The 17,565-nt window shown below is 39.0% G+C and overlaps 1 protein-coding gene across 1 annotated transcript in view; it reads left to right on the plus strand.

The window, feature by feature from the left end:
• UBE4A (ubiquitination factor E4A) overlaps positions 1-16,133 on the plus strand; it is a 32,977-nt gene extending 16,844 nt beyond the window's left edge. Inside the window, exons 12-20 of the mRNA XM_046685211.1 lie at positions 1,221-1,353; positions 2,382-2,569; positions 4,302-4,402; positions 4,517-4,630; positions 6,372-6,546; positions 9,402-9,582; positions 10,010-10,157; positions 11,740-11,897; positions 13,098-16,133. Coding sequence (XP_046541167.1) covers positions 1,221-1,353; positions 2,382-2,569; positions 4,302-4,402; positions 4,517-4,630; positions 6,372-6,546; positions 9,402-9,582; positions 10,010-10,157; positions 11,740-11,897; positions 13,098-13,227 — 1,328 coding nt within the window. The 3' untranslated portion in view covers positions 13,228-16,133. The remainder of the gene's footprint in view (positions 1-1,220; positions 1,354-2,381; positions 2,570-4,301; positions 4,403-4,516; positions 4,631-6,371; positions 6,547-9,401; positions 9,583-10,009; positions 10,158-11,739; positions 11,898-13,097) is intronic.
• The last annotated feature ends 1,432 nt before the right edge of the window (positions 16,134-17,565 follow it).

Consider the following 17,565-nt stretch of genomic DNA (forward strand, 5'->3'; position numbering starts at 1 on the left):
ACAGGTCAAATTATGGGGGAACTGACAGCTTGTTCCTCATCCTTACGCCCCCACTGCTCTGCATATCAGAAAATAGTCTTAAACGGATTAAGTGCAGTCAAGGTTTTCAGAGTTGCTAGTTTCTATCATTAATATTGTTTGTTGTTCAACTTATAAATTTACCTAACTCTCCCTTTGCTTTTCTTTTGGAAAAAAATCATCTCCTGTTGGTTAACCCAGAAGGGAGTGTGTGTGTGTGTGTGTGTGTGTGTGTGTGTGTGTGTGTGTCTATCAGTGAGGGGTCGGCTGATACATACCATCAAATCAGGGTATATGTTCTTAATCACTATGTTGGTCGTCTATTGCTGAGTAACAAATTACCCTAAAACATAGCAACTTAAAACAGCAAACATTCTCTCACATTTCTGTGGGTCAAGAATCCAGGGGCAGCTTAGCTGCACGGTTCTGACTCTGGGTCTCTCAGGAGGTTGCCGCCAAGCTGTCAGCCAGAGCCATAGGAATCTGAAGACTCGACCAGGGCTGGAGGATCTGCTTACAAGCCTAGTCATGTGGTTGTTGGCAGACCTCAGTTGCTTGCTAGTGTCTTTTCCAGACCATACAAGTCTCTCCTTAGTACTGCTCTTGATATGGCAGCTGGCTTTCCCCAGAGCAAGTGACCAAAATGGAAGCTATAGGCTTTTATAACCTAATCATGGAAATGACATACCATTGCTTCTGTATGCCCCAGGGTGTATCTTCTACCCTGGAAGAATGTAGGAGGGGACACACGTGGGCAGGAATACCAGGAGGGAAGGACCATTGGAGGACCATCCTGGAGACTGGCGACCACAGTCATCTATTGTATTCATCTTCATTCAAGATTCTTCATACACCTAAAGGGTTATTTAAAGCACAGTTATCTTTGAATGTGGAAAAAATATGTATATATCATTATACTTTCTTAAATTGCAGTGGTATGTTACCAATATTTTATGTCCCTACTATTCTTATACTTACTTGGATAAAAATAAAAATTAAAAATAAATAAAATAAAATAAATAAAAACTGACTTACGTTTAAAGGAAATTCTACATTTATTAACTTATCACCATTCCTAGTACCTATAAGACATTTGAGTTTTTTTAACCTTCATTAAGTAAAGTGTAAGGGAGGAATTTAAATATTGCTTAGTACAGAGAGACAGATGTTTGGCTAATTCCAGTGAATATTTTCTTTTTCAGAATTTTTTGCAGATAATCTGGGTGACTTCCTCATTTTTCTTCGCCGCTTTGCTGATGACATCTTGGAGACGTCAGCAGATTCCCTGGAACATGTCCTTAACTTTATCACCATTTTCACTGGAAGCATAGAAAGGTGAAGTGCTAAAAGCTTGGCTGTGTCACGTTTAGAGCTGCAAAACATTCAGAAGACTTCTAAACCAAGAAATAAACAAGCCTGAATCATAAGGGGTTACCTTCAGAAGTTGTGTTAACATTAATGAATCACCTGACCATCCTTATGGGTAGCCAAAACTCCCACTCTTGAGAGGCATAATAAACAAAGGACTTTGCCTACAGAGAATTTGAACCTACATATAAGGTACCTGATGGGAATTCCATTGCTAGTCCCTGGTTAAAATAGTTACCTTAATGCCAGAAACAGTACCAGTGGCAGCCAGGTGCTAACGATCTAATAACTGTATAACAAAGTTTGTTCTTAAAATGGATGAACGGTAAACTTAAGTAAATGCTTTCTGATTTCAAGTTTTCTCACTCATAGCTCCTAGTCCTCTTTCCCAAAGGAAGATACTCACTGACCTGTAGAGTTGCTTCTCTGATATTTTGGCACCTAAGCCAAAGGAAACAATGTGTGCATAAATGAAGATTTGCTGCACAAAGCGGAGAATGATCCACAACCCCTTGGGCCATGTCAGTGAGAAGTAGGAAGAAGGCAGTCCTTCACTGAGCTGAGCAGACCTAAAGAGAAATCGTAGGTCAACAAGTATTTGTTAGGCACACATGGTGTATACATTGTAAGTAATGGAGAATAATTTTATCCTGGTCCTTGCCCAAAGAAAGCTGGGAAAGGCAAGTATATCCCAGATGAAGCTGTCAGAGAATACTAAGTAGTAAATAATGCCTTATTATAGAGAAGTAAACAGAATGGCTAAGCATTACATAAAAACTTAAGTACTCACCCTCATGTTTGGTAAGCTGTGATCTCAGGAGTTGAGTAGTATACCCTGCATTACCCTCAGAAATTGACAGACTTAAAACTGGAGAATCCCATTTTTTTCCTGTAATAGTGGTATAGGATGTTTTGACTCCTCATGTGGAGAGAACAGTCATAAATTTGGAGCTAAGTCTTTTTTACCTTCAGCTTGCTTTCTGCCCTATTTGCAGGATGAAGAATCCCCACCTAAGGGCCAAACTGGCTGAGGTATTGGAAGCAGTGATGCCCCACCTAGATCAGACCCCAAATCCCTTGGTATCCAGTGTGTTCCACCGGAAACGTGTGTTCTGCAACTTTCCTTATGCACCCCACCTTGCAGAAGCTCTAATCAAGGTCTTTGTGGACATTGAGTTTACAGGTAAAGCAATCGAGAACCGAGAAGCTGGAGTTTCATAGCTTGATCAGTGTTTGAATGTCAGAAAAAATGTCATCTGCCATCATCTATTGAATACCTACTATGTGCCAGCCCTGATGCTAATTGTTTTCTTTACATTGTCCCATTAATTTGTCACCCTCTAGAAAGTTCTACCATATTCTCCCTGTTTTACATATGAGAACATGGCTGCTCAAAAAGATTAAATTATTTGTCTGTGTCCTACAACTGAGTGGTAGAACTAGGTCAGTTTCACATAAGAAAAAATCATACTCATCAACTTTATTATATTGCTTGATCAGATCATACTCGAACAAGCTAGGCTGTCAAAGTAAAACGCAGGTCTTTAGTTCTGCCTCAAAATTGCAGAACAGTGGATAAGGAGATAATATGCTGCTTAGATTTTCTTTTATCTTATCCAGACTTCTAACTCTGTAACAGTCTAATCATTAGATTAAGAATAACGGGGCCGGCCCTGTGGCCAAGTGGTTAAGTTCACACGCTCTGCTTTGGCAGCCCAGGGTTTTGCTGGTTCAGATCCTGGGCATGGACATGGCACCACTCATCAAGCCACGCTAAGGCAGTGTCCCACATAGCACAACCAGAGGCACTCTCAACCAGAATATACAACTATGTACTGGGGGGGCGCTTTGGGGAGAAGAATTAAAAAAAAAAAAAAGAAGATTGGCAACGCTTGTTAGCTCAGGTGCCAATCTTTAAAAAGAAAAAAAAAAGAATAACACCAGGCAACATTCCCTTTCTCTCTTGGCCTTTTGAGATCTAACTCTAAGATGCTGTGTTTGAGTAAACAGTACCCCGTCTCCACTAATAAACAAGATATGTTAAGCAGTTATTTAAGATCCCTTTTAAAGGGGATGTCTACCGTTCAATGGTAAATATAAATAACATTTAAGAGGCATTTAGCATCTTACTGACTGCCTTTCCATATTTGAATTTTGACTTGCTTACCTCTGAGCCTCTGTTTCCCATCTGTAAAATGGGTTGAAGTGATGATTAAGTGAGATAGTGCATGTAAATCATAATACATAAGAAGTTGCACGATAAATCACTGTAATTATCTCATTATTTGTATTATAATTCGTGTTTTATTTATGAGGAAGTGGAAGTTGAGAAAGGTTAAGAGACTTGTATTAAGTGGAGCCAGAAGGAAAGCCTAGGTCTTCGGACTCCACATCCCCTGTTCTTCATTACATGACGCAGCCTGTAGAGCTGTAGTGTACCTCTGCTACCTCACAAGCAGTATAGGCCTCTGATTTTTATCTCCTGACCTGATTTTTCAGAGTAATCAAGAAATAGTTGGCTACACAGTTGGGATGTTATCTGTGAAGAATGTGGAGATTACTTAGTATCCCATTCTGTACATGGCTGTCACCGCCATGGTGGCCAGTTCAGAGGCCTTGTTCAAAGTCTAATAAGTACTGTGCATTTGGATATGGAAGCATTTGTTTCCCTTCGCTTTTATTGTGTAGCTTGGTCCTCATCCTTTTCCGTGTAAGCTGTCCTTTACATCTGCCTCCCTCTTCTTCTGTCAGTAAGGAAACAGGCAAACACTTGGCTACAAATCTAGGCCTTTATAAACTCCCAGGGCAGATTTTGCCAGTAGCTTGACACATTCAGAATAAAAGAATGGCTATACATAGATATAAGCTCTTACTGTTTCTCTGATTGCTGGTTTTTTGCTCTTACCTTACTCCAGGAGACCCCCATCAATTTGAACAAAAGTTTAATTACCGCCGTCCCATGTATCCCATCCTCAGGTACATGTGGGGAACAGATACGTATCGAGAGAGCATTAAGGTGAGAGAGTTTTTGGTGAAACCAAAACTGAACTATCCATATGTTGCTTCAGATAAACCCTGGTGAGTTGTGGTTCAGTACTGAAATGCTTTTCTCTTGGGGTGGGACTTACAGGATTTGGCTGACTATGCCTCTAAGAATTTGGAAGCCATGAATCCCCCACTTTTCCTCCGCTTTCTTAACCTGCTAATGAACGATGCCATCTTCCTTTTGGATGAAGCCATACAGGTAAAAAAAAAAAAAAGAAACACCAAAAAAACAGGTTTAACTGCCTCTGTACCAGCAAATCATAATCAGAACATTCTTTTTACCTTTTTTTTTTTTTTTTGAGGAAGATTAGCCCTGAGCTAACTACTGCCAATCCTCCTCTTTTTGCTGAGGAAGACCAGCTCTGAGCTAACATCTGTGCCTGTCTTCCTCTACTTTATATGTGGGACGCCTACCACAGCATGGCTTTTGCCAAGTGGTGCCATGTCTGCACCCGGGATCCGAACCGGTGAACCCGGGCGGCCGAGAAGCGAAACGTGCAAACCCAACCACTGCGCCACTGGGCTGGCCCTGCTTTTTACCTTTTAATCATGATAGAGCAATCCTTATGCCCCTAGTACCAGTCTTGGAAACCAAAACTTCTTGAATAGTAGTGTACCACCATCCCTGCCATTACAGAGCTTGATAGGTATTGTTCCATTAGAGAATAAGATCAAGGGTCCTTGAAGCCTCTTGAGCTAGGGTGATTCTTCGGCAGACATTGGAAAAGAAATTGTGATGAGTCTAAACTAAGGTGCACTGGCAGAACTAATGAGGCCAGCACCACAGAGAGAAGTTACAGGATCTTGTGTTTCGTCAGTGACTTTCAACCTTTTTCTTTCCCAACACATCAGTCTTAGTGGCTCACCAAGGCAATGATTCTTATCCCTCTCTCCTAAAAGATTCTGATTTTTGAACCACTACTTGAAAAAAAAATCTCTGGTCTTAGTTATTTTTTCATATAAAGACTCCAAGTCATCAATATTCTTCATCTGTCCGCTGCCTCACAAATCTTTAGCTGTATTTGAAACATGGGTTGCACCAATTGTACACCTGAGTGCCTCTCGGCTCCTTCAGTGTATCATATTCTTAACCATCCCTTATGGAGCTGCCAGTTGCTCCTATAAAAACTTCCCTTATCTGCAAGAGGTATAAGATAGATAAGGCATGACCCAGTGGGCACTGAAGCAGGTAAATCATGAGGGTAGCCCATTGGACAGCCATGAGCTCCTCGTAGTGATTAGCAATGCCCCAGTAACTTATATTTAATTTGTGAGAAAAGTTTCTTGCTTTTTTCATAATACTATACTTTAAGATTTTAAATAGGTTTTCTTAGAAAACAAGAACAAGTCCTGTAATAAACAGACCCTTCTAAGAAAGAGCTGTGTGACACAAAGAATAACACAGATGGCATTTTCATGGGACTGTAAGTTTAACACATTGTTTGCTACAGCAACAAGAATGATGAGAGGTAGAGGGTTTTAAATACTTACGGTTTTCCTCCCAGACATCTTTCATATTTGATAAAGCTTTGTTTTTTGATAAGCAGTTTTTAGGGATTTTTTTCATCGTTTAGGAGGGATTTGTCCTGTTTTTCCCTGTAACCTGTTTGTTCGTTTTTGTCTAGTTTTCATGTATTCCACTATTTATCATCCTGTGTATTTCATAGATCTTAATATTTCTAGGAGAATTACCCATGAGTCTACCCAGGCTGAAACAAATCTCCATGGAGCCACAATTTCTTTTTCTTTTTCTTTTTCTTTTTTTTTCCACAATTTCTTTTTAAGCTTCAGCCCTATGCTGAGAAGTTAAGTCTCATGTCTCTTGTATAGTCCCTGATTTTCCTAGCTTAGTGGACTAGATTTTAGATAGGACCTCTTAAATATTATCTTCCTTTCAACTGCACTTTCTTCTCTCTTTGTTCCACCTGTGATTTCTGTAGTATTTGAGCAAGATAAAGATTCAGCAGATTGAGAAGGACCGAGGCGAGTGGGATAGTCTGACTCCAGAAGCCCGCCGAGAGAAGGAGGCTGGCCTACAGATGTTTGGACAGCTGGCACGTTTCCATAACATCATGTCCAATGAAACAATTGGTACCCTTGCCTTTCTGACATCAGGTAAGGACACGAAGCACTGCTTTCCCAAAAAATGCAAGGGTCGAGATCTGCTTCCTTTGAGGGGTCAGCCCAGCTGAAACTAAGAATTCAGACTCTGATGACAGTATCCTCCAGTGTCTGAGAGGGAAATGAATCACTAGAGAAGCTTCAAGAAGAATGATGATGCCCATTCTTGACACGGGATTGAGGAAATCGTCCCCCTCGCACAGCTGTCAGAAAGCATAAGTTGATATAATTTTTCTTAAGGACAAGTTAGCCATATAAATATATCTAGGGATATGTGTGTGTTTACCTGAAAAATATTCTTGACCTCTGGTTAAATGTAGTAGACCAAACAAAGACAGTTATCTCTCTTTGGAGCTGCACTGGCCAACTCAGTAGCCACTTTCCACATTTGGCTATCAAGCATTTAAATTGTGGCCAGTCTGAATTGAGATATACTGTAAGGATAAAATACACACTGCAAGACATAGTATTTAAAAAGAGTATAAAATATTTTATTAATAATTTTTATATTGATTACATATGAAATGACAACCAAGGATCACCAGACATTTGAGGAAATCTTCCAATGTGAAACACAGATAATAGATGAAAACTTTTTTAAAAACTTTATAATCTCAGAGGGATAAGAGAAGATACAGCATCCATAAAACAAGAACAAAGAGGCAATTAAAAGGATTATTCAAAGACTAAAAAAGAGCCCTCAGATATTGAAGATGTAACTTCAGAAATTTTTAGAAGTCAGTAGAAGGATTATAAGATGAATTCAAGGAACTATTCCATGAAACTAGAACAGAAGGAAAAAGAGATGGAAGTTAGAAGAGAAAGGATAAGGAAATAAAGGATCAATCTAGGAAATCTCAAAAGAGAAAAATGGAGGGGAGGAAATTATCAAAGAAATAATGACAAGTGGTTAAGTTCACATGCTCTGCTTCGGCGGCCCAGGGTTTCACCAGTTCGAGTCCTGGGCGCGGACGCGGCACTGCTCATCAGGCCATGCTGAGGCAGCATCCCACATGCCACAACTAGAAGGAACCACAACTAAAAACACACAACTATGTACCGGGGGACTTTGGGGAGAAAAAGAAAAAATAAAATCTTTAAAATTGTAACAAAATAAAAAGAAAGAAATAATACCAAAAAATTCCCAAAGACTAAAAAGCCTCTAAAGTGAAAGGAGCTGCCAAGTGCCTAGCACAGGGGATTTGTTAAAAACCCACACTAAGGTTTATCATTGTGACATTTCAGAAAATCAGGGTAAAGAGAAGATCCTAAAAGATCCCAGAGAAAAATCAGGTCATGTGACTATGGTTTAAGTATCAGAATGTCTTCGAATTTCACAACAGTGGCATTTGAAGCCGGAACACATTCCTGATCCAAAATGTTTTTTCAGCCTAGAATCCTCCAGCCAGCCAAATTATCAGTTCTATATGAGAGTAAAATATAAGGACATTGTCACATGTGAAGGTATCATATTTACTTCCAGTGTACCCTTTCTTGAGAAGCTACAAAAAGATATACTCCATCAAAATGAGAGAGTAAACCCAGAAGGAGGAAAGTTGAATCCCCTAAGAGGGAGACAAAGGAAGTTCCCGGGATGATGGTAGAAGGAGCTTGTGTGACCACCACGCAGCAGGCCTGTAGAGCAAGGAATCCAGATTCGAGTGATAGATGGAAGCTTCCAGAAAGAGCATTTCCCAAAAGTACAGAACTGCTAGAAATGATCCTGTTGAGAACTTTACATTTCTGGTGGAGTTTAGAAAGATTTTGTGATAGGTACTCTAAAAATAAATAAACAAAAAAACCCAAAAAGTTGTACTAAAAAGTATATATATTACTTTATATGTATAACCATTAGGATACTACATGGCTCCACTGCAAACGATATTTACATAATCTTAATGACATGAACTCTAAATTATTTAACCAAAGATTTGTTTCTATATTGGAGGGATCTGTATTGGGGGTGGAGGGGCAAGAATAAGAGCTAAATTCTCATCAGGTAATGACTAAAATTTAAAAATCAAGAACCAGCAGTACTAAGCAAGCCTTATCATGCTATCTAGCTTGTTCAACTTGGCATGTATTAATTTATTTTTTAAAAATTTTGGTCTGTGACCTAGCAGTTCCGTACAAATTCGTTGTACGAAGTAATGTCTACAAGGTATGTACACAATGAAGTTCATCAGTAAGTGAAATAATAGAAAAGAATTGAAAACAACATCATGTCCAACAATAAAGATAGAGTAAATAAATAACTTCTGGTGTGGTCACACACTGGAAAACTAGGTGGCTGTTAGAAAGGGTGTAAAGTATTGCTATCCTATAGAACTTTCTGTGAAAGAAATGTTCTGTAAACCTGGACTGTCCAGTACTATAGACACTAGTCACATGTGGCCATTGAACACTTGAAATGTGGCTAGTATGACTGAGGAACTGAATTTTTTATTTAATTTTAATTAAGTAGCCACATGTGGCCAGTGGCCACATATATTTGCATGTGTGTAAATATGGACAGAAAAGCTAGAAGGATATATTAGCAAACTGTTAATATATGTAATATATAGAATTAGCATAATATATGTAATTAGCAATAATATATATAATTAGCAAACTGCTAATATATATAATATAATAATAAACACCCAGTGTTAATTTCTGGGTGGTAGTTTTTGTATTTTGTTTGTTTGCCTTTGCTTGTCTATATTTTCTAATATTACTGCAATGAAAATGTATTATTTATGCAATTAAAAAATAGTAGTCCCCAGAGGTTTCCAAGTAAAACTGTGAGACATAATAAGTAAAAGATTGCTACTGGATTGAGTTTTCACCGGCTTTGGCTTTTTTCCCAGAGATCAAATCACTGTTTGTGCATCCTTTCCTGGCCGAGCGCATCATCTCCATGCTGAACTACTTCCTGCAGCACCTGGTTGGCCCCAAGATGGGGGCCTTAAAAGTCAAGGACTTCAGTGAATTTGACTTCAAACCCCAGCAGCTCGTATCAGACATCTGCACTATCTACTTAAATCTGGGGTATCTGAGATTTAAATTGGGCAAGCGAGAGGGGATGCTAATGTTTTAATCTGGGGTTTTGCTAATAACTGGTTGGTAATGATGTGGAAATAGAAAAGAAATGGTTCATTTCCAGTTGGTTGATGAAGGAATCTTCTGTAGTTTCAAATAATGAGATCTGTGGGACATTGTTTACAATTTCCAACATTCTGCCTTGATCTGTGCAAAGATAAGCTTGACTGGTTTACCATTGTTTGGAAAAGCAGTATTCTTTTAAGGCCACAGGATACCTGATAGACTTCCTTCCAAAAAATTAGAAGAAATCTTTCTATATAGAAAGACCATTCATGACATATAAGTGATGGGGAACCTTGTTCCTCAGCCCATGCTTTATCTCCCTCATTGACCTGTTCTCTGATGCTGTTTCTTTCTGATGCCGACCTCCCAGGGATGAGGAGAATTTCTGTGCCACTGTGCCCAAGGATGGACGCTCCTATTCCCCAACTCTCTTTGCCCAGACAGTCCGAGTCTTGAAGAAAATAAATAAGCCTGGGAATATGATTGTGGCTTTCAGCAGCTTAGCAGAGAGAATCAAGGTGAGGAGGAGGCTAATTTGTTTATTAACATGTTCAGTAAAAATCACATTGTTGACCCTGTTTCAGGAAAAAAGAGCATTCCACTGAGAAAATATAAACAAATGATTTTCCCTGGTCAGTCAATAACTCAAACTACCATATTATTTTTTTTTTCCTGAGGAAGATTCACGCTGAGCTAATATCTGTTGCCAATCTTCCTCTTTTTCCTTGAGGAAGATTGGCCCTGAGCTAACATCTGTGCCAGTCTTCCTCTATTTCACATGTGGGTCACCACCACAGCATGGCTGACAAGTGGTTTGGGCCACCGAAGCAGAGCACGCTGAAATTAACCACTACGCCATGGGACTGGCCTCCAGAACTACCATATTCTTAATATTAGTCTCTTTGACGTGAGGGTGAGACCAGAAAAGTGATTTAAGAAGCTTATACTAGAAGAGAAGAATGTACAGATTTTTGTAGGCTGTTTTTATGAAAATTATTCTGAACAGTGTTACCAATAGATTTGATAATCTACAATGTTAATACAGAAGGACTTTTTAGAATAGAATTCAAGATTAGTAGTTTTTAGTCTTTGATTTTTATTGATTTTCTTTGTTTTCTATATTTGTAGTTGCTACTTGGCTTATATGGGAATAGCCATACATTTTAAAGATTAAAATACTATGGTGGGGGCCGGCCCCGTGGCCAAGTGGTTAAGTTCCCACGCTCTGCTTCAGCAGCTCAGGGTTTCACCGGTTCGGATCCTGGGCGTGGACTTAGCACTGTTCATGCTGAAGTGGTGTCCCACACAGCAGAGCCAGAAGGACCTACAACTAGAATATACAACTATGTATTGGGGGGGCTTTGGGGAGAAGAAGAAGAAACAAAAAGAAGAAGAAGATTGGCAACAGATGTTAGCTCAGGTGCCAATCTTTAAAAAAACAATACTATGTTGTATTCAGCTAATCCCTTTGATTGGAGCATGACAAAGCTCTATTAGCAGTTAGGAAGAAGGAAAAATTATGGCAGAGAGTCTAATAAAAACCTTCCTTATCGATATCAGTCATCCCTTCACTGAGTTACTTATTTATTGAGCTGGGCTTCATCTTTGCCTGGAGCTTAGCCAGAGGGGTCCCTGAGGAACTAGAGTCATGAAGGAATCAAATGTTGAAGCCACTTTTAAATTCCTTTACCTGTTTGTACCTAAAACCGGAAGCTGCTTTTCATACACAGACTTCATGAGTGACTCTGTAGTTATGCAAATAATAACCCTCCCACCCCCATCCCTTTTTGAATTATGACATTTACAACAGGACTGTTGCCAGAAGGATGTTGTACATGATGTGTTTCTTTTCCTGTTAACACTTAAACCCATTTCCAGTCATGACTGCTAGCAGCTGAGCCGAACTGAAGCTACAGAGTTGGGGCTGAATGCTAAATGTGCTCCTATCCATCTTGGATTGTTTAGAAAATAAAGCTGAGAATTGTCATTGTTCCCTGTAAAGGGTTATTAATGACCTTTTAAGAGTAAGGTATAGTCATTGAGCATTTTGAATTCAGCTGCTCTGTGAATTCACCTTAACTACCAGGTGTTTGTGCTCAGTCTCTAGCAGACCTTCAGCAACAGGAAGAGGAGACCTATGCAGATGCCTGTGATGAGTTCCTGGATCCCATCATGAGCACACTGATGTCTGACCCTGTGGTGCTGCCATCTTCCAGAGTCACTGTGGATAGATCCACCATTGCCAGACATTTGCTCAGGTATGCCAGCCCCAAAAACAGCCTCAAGAGTACAGATGTAAGTTAGTTTGCTGTCATCTTTTTGTCCCAGATTCCTAATTTAGAACTGTGCACCCAATAGGCCCTATATTGGTGATTTATTAAGGGGTTGGGGAGGCATTTTGGTAGAAGTATATGACTTGATTGTTGAGGATTTAAACATCCAAAGCAAGACACCTTGTTGAGAAATGCTGGCTCTAACCTCGCCGCCTCCTTCCTTAAGGAAATAACTTCTATCAACAAATGTTATAAAATATGTCAACCTGGAGTATAAGTTGACTTGAAAATTGTTTTAATTTGATTTTAGTTATAAAAATATAAAAGATAGGGTTTTTTTAATTCAAGTTTTACCCTATATTCATCCTATGGGTTAACTCACATTCTGCTGCTGCTATCGTACTCAGCCATGGTGACACCAGTTTTCTGCAGTCTGCCTGCTCTAAGTGCAGCATTAGACAGAAATGGGTACTGATAACGTTATAAACCAATGTCACCGCAATTTAGAAAAAGAGAGGAAAAAATGGGTACTGAGAGACCCTGCCTACTTAAAATTAAGTTATATAAGTTGACCCAAATTTAAGGAAATACTGTTTTTAAAATATTGACAAAAAGGATTTTCTACTTTCTGGTATTTGATGTTAAGCATTCACCATCTGCATGATGCTGTGCTAGGTGATATGCCTTTTCCAAAGTATCAGTGAAAATTTATATTTAATTGTGGCCTCAGAATACAGAGAGAAGCTATATCAGCCCTCAAAGTGTGTTATAAACCTTCTTACCTGTCAGGAAACCATAATCTGCATTTACATGTGTAGCAATCAGCTAACTAAATTGTCATTCTACAAACTTTATCCCTTAACATCTTATACTCTTTCGAGTCTGTCAGTAAAACTACAAACAGCTCTTTATGCTGACATGAGTTTACAGGGTCTCTGCCTTAGGGAAACTGAATCAAATAATCTGAACAGTAATGTTGAGAGAGTTTGTTAAGAAGCAGAGAGACAAAGTAGCTACATAATCTGCAAAACAAAAACAACTTCCTGAACCACTTTCTCTTCTCATTCTTTCTAAGCTCAAGTCAGCGCTTGATTCAAAGTTATAATGCACTCTAGCTTCAGTGAGAGGCTTAGGATGTTAGAACTTATGGAAATAACCCCATTTCCCTTTCTCTCTTTGTCCCAGTGACCAAACAGATCCCTTTAACCGTAGCCCCCTCACCATGGACCAGATCCGGCCAAACACAGAACTAAAAGAAAAAATCCAACGATGGCTCGCAGAGAGGAAACAACAACAAAAGGAGCAACTTGAATAAATACTGTGACCTACACAAACCAAAAACCAACCCCAGAGTGTAGATAAACAATTGTTTGTGGTTTCTCTCTTTCTGATTCTGTTCCTTTTCTTTTTCTCTCTTTCTTTTTTTTTCTCTGCTAAATTAGAGAACTGCTCTTGCTCAAATTATGATCATTAAGATTCCTAAGAACTTTACAATACTCTCCTGGCTTGCAGGAAATTATACTTATTACAGAATCACCAAGTTTAGAAATCATCACTAATTTTTACCCTTTGTTCTCTTCTTATTCTTTCTTCTTCTTTCTACCTTAAATTACATTAACTTCAAATACTGAAACTTCCTGCTACGTTACTATTTCTCTTCCAAGAACTGCTCAAACATCTTTATCAGAATTACTTTTAATTACATGACGTCACATATTTCAGTGACAGCTGATCTCATCAGAAAGTCCTGTGTTATCAAGGTATCTACTAGTCTTCCTGACTCAGACTTCAGCCCTTTTCCTTGTTACAGCTCTGCAATGTTACCAAATAACCTTTCACAGAAAAGCAGATACCTTGATGTTTGAGTAGACTTTTGAGTAAGATGATAGATGATATGAAAAAAAAAAGGCATCTTATGCAACTGCTGTTTGATAGTTCTTAATTTTGTGTTATCTCATAACTCAAAGATACTGTGGAGGACAAACACTCTTCCAAGGGGTTGTCATTCCCACAGAAAATTTAGCCCTACAATATTTTTAGGAGGATTAGTAGGACAAACTTGCAGTTTTGACACTTTATTCAAAAAATTCTGAGGTGAAATAATAAAGGGGGCTGTTGGGCCCTTTTTATCATATGGAAATCTGTCGCTACAAGGACTAGGCTTGAGTAGAAAAGTTAGGCAACAGAAATTGTAACCATGAAAAATGTCATTTTAAGACACTAATATCAACAGTATATCTCAGTGTGTGTGTGTGTATATATACATATATGTATATATACACATAAAATACCATGTGCTTTTTTATATTGGTCTAGTGTAAAGTGAGTACAACTTTATAGTGTCTCTTCCATGGTAAGATGTATGCAGTGTGTGGCCATGTTTACTAACACACTTATTCTAGACAAAATTCTGAGACCATAAAATGTATATAGTTAATGTTTGTTTGGGCTTGGGACCTGACTTCTACGAGCTGCTTCTAACTCAGTGTTAGGTCATCAATTAACAAAGTAGGAATTTGAGTGCAATCTTGTCCACAAGCCATTTTAAATATCCACTTAGCCCTAAGTAGTTAGTATGTGGATGGGCCCCACTTTTGCAAGTTGAGCTTGAGCTCCCTACTCAATTGTGCAGCTTAACATGCTAAGTGAGGCACATTCCCCTATGGACTGTGTATGTCCCTAGCCCTCTAAGCCTGAAGATACCATAAGTGACAAGAAAAGTGATACGATCTAGAAACAGGAGTCGTTGCTTCATTTAGAGGACATTATTTTTTAACCATGGCCTCTTTCGAATAAGATGGTAGTTTTATGATATTCCAACACAAGTTGCTCGAAGCAGTCCTTAATGTGTTTTTGATGGTATCACCTGGAAAACTCAAATCAGAGGGCATCCCACAGTAGATATAAAGTAGATGTTGCTATTGCTATGCTTATAAATGAAAAAGGAAATCTAGGACTCTTGCAAATGCCAGAATGTAAGAGATTAATTCAATGTGCTCCCTGGGCCTTTAAGGCATAGGTTGACAGGATTTGTTTATTTTCTTAAAATGAGTTTCATTTCATATTTATTACCCTCCTTCTCTGAGAATGAACTGTGTATAAAAGAAGCTTCTACCTACTTGCATTAATCTTCCAAACTCAATCTAATAGGATGTTTTCATTTTTAAAAGAACTGGGGGAAATACCAGAGTTTTATAGGAGGGAATTGGAGGAAAAATGGGCACAAAACCTCAGAAGGCAGCTGTTTCCAGCAGCTTTCTAGTTAACAACCTCTGTGCTGCCTCTTGCATCTGTGTCTGTATTCTACTTCTGTATTTAGTCTTCAGATTGTAAGCCTTTCCTGGCAAGCTTTTTTTTAAAAAAGCTCTTTTCCGGAAACTTTATATGAATGGCTATGGCACCATTAATGCTGCTAAATATCTTTAAACCCATCACAAAGGCAAGTACATAGCTTAAGGCCACTATTGGTAAGGAAACCAAGTGTCCTCTGTGCCTTTTTTCTTTCCTTGAAGTAATCCGAGAACATCCCAAAAATGAGACTACAAAAATTATCATCTTGGTACAATATGGTGCTCATATGCACCTTGAAGCTTAAAGCGGTGTCGTGTTGTCTGGAACTCAGAAGCAGCTCTAAATCTTCTAGAGCAGACTTTCTGACATAACCTAGTTTTATGCGTTGGCTTTGCTGGAGCATGATAGGAAAATGAAGACTCTAATCAGCTCTAGTATTGCTTACCAAGAGGGTAATACTAGGAAAATTATTTAAGTAGGTTTTATCAAGCAATCTGGGTTGGTTTGGTTTTTTTATGTTTTTAATGGATATGTGAAAATCAAAAGAAACTTTAAAGGTTTTTGTAATGATGCAGGTGAAGGTGCCAGTTACTATTTGGTCTCACACTCTACAAAAGCTTCATTATTTTATTTGATGCTGGTTGCTAAGCAGCCATTGCCCAGAGTATAAGTCTACTGGGTGCCTTTACAAGCCAGAGGCTGATGCTGCACTGTTGATGTCATGTGAGGAAATAATGCACATGCTCTAACTGCTAAACAGGAAAACCTAGAAACAAAGAAGATGAAGAACAAAACAAAAAGGTTGATTGAAGTAAAACTTGATCAACATAACTGTATTTGGAAACATTCCAGGAAGGTTACTTCTTGTCAAACTTGCCTGGGGGTGTTTGTTCAAAGCTTGTATTTAATAAATGAAGACCTGACTTACAACCTTTGTTATCACTTCCTTTATTACGGTATTAAAAGCTATTGGCAGTTTCAGAAACCCCTCTGAAAACTTACAGGACTCTGACCTTCACTTCTTTTTAAGGTATCAAATGTGCGTGACCTGGCCAACCTAAGCTGCCTTAACTAGGCTTCCGGACTCTGGAGTTATCTTCAGAAGATGAGTCTCAGGGCATGTTTTTTCCTAGTCAGTTCACTTTGGGCTTCACTTCTCTTTATGTGGCCTAAACTCCAGGTCTTTCATTTTAATCATTCACTATCATGTTCCCCTTTGTTGCCCCTTCTTTCTATACCTCTGCCATGTAAGACCTCAGCCTAGATTAACCCAATTATTCTCTGCTCCAACATCCAAGCTACAGACTGCTGTTGGAGAAAAATACAATCTTTAGAGCAGTGCAGCCACAAACTTGTGGTGTCTAACACTGCCCAACCACCCTTCTGTGTGTCCTTAACTTCAACAGCTATTCCAAACTTTAACCTCTTTCCTCAAATTCTCTCCCACCCTCCCACTTGCCCTTCACACTCAGATGACCTTGCATTCTACTTCACTTGAAAGATATAGGCTTCAGAATTCCCACTTTCAACCTTCTCTCCCATCATCCCATCTATGGAATAGGCCCCCCAGTTCCAAGGCTAATCCCTTCAACCTTCTTTCCTGCCTCCTCAGGGATCTTGTCAATCCTGCTTCTCTAGCTTCAGTCTCTCCTTTGAGTTGCACATCCTTATTTAGTTTTCTGACTTGTATTCCTTTATAGCCATATTTCTTCACTCATTCACTCTGGCTTCTATCCTGATTTTTTTTAAACAGCTCTAAGTAATGTTTCCATATTGCTAAATTAACTTTCTCAACCTTAAGTTGACTTATCTGAGTATAGGGCAACTGCATCACTCCTTCACTGAAATGCTGCTCTTGGCTCTTTGATGTCACTCCTAATTTTTCTTTCCACCTCTAACTATTCCATCCATCAGAATTTTACTTCTCAGGCTTCCCCAGGGTACATCACTTAACATTCTGTTTTTCTCATCAAATGCACTTCCCTACATATATCTTTTTTCCAGTCATATTAAACTGTAACGTTTCAACTCTGCAGCATATAGTTCTGTTATACATCAACTCAAGGATCTTCTCTTGGAAGTCTTCCCAGATTAGCACCATGCCTAATTCCATACTGATGCCCCTTCTTTGTGTTTACATTGCAACCTCTTTGGATCCCAGCTCTGTCACTCACTAGCTATGTGGCCATTTATTAATCCCAGTTTTAAATGGGGACACTAACACGCAGGCTTTCTTTACCAAGATGCCTGGCATACCGGAGACCACCGGTTAATGTGATTTTTTCCCCTTATAGCTGCATAGTTCCTTATGGCCGATTAGGGAACTGTGGGAACTGGATTCCAATCCTAATACAGGATGACG

Source organism: Equus quagga, chromosome 14 (assembly GCF_021613505.1).
Source record: "Equus quagga isolate Etosha38 chromosome 14, UCLA_HA_Equagga_1.0, whole genome shotgun sequence".
NCBI lineage: Eukaryota > Metazoa > Chordata > Mammalia > Perissodactyla > Equidae > Equus > Equus quagga.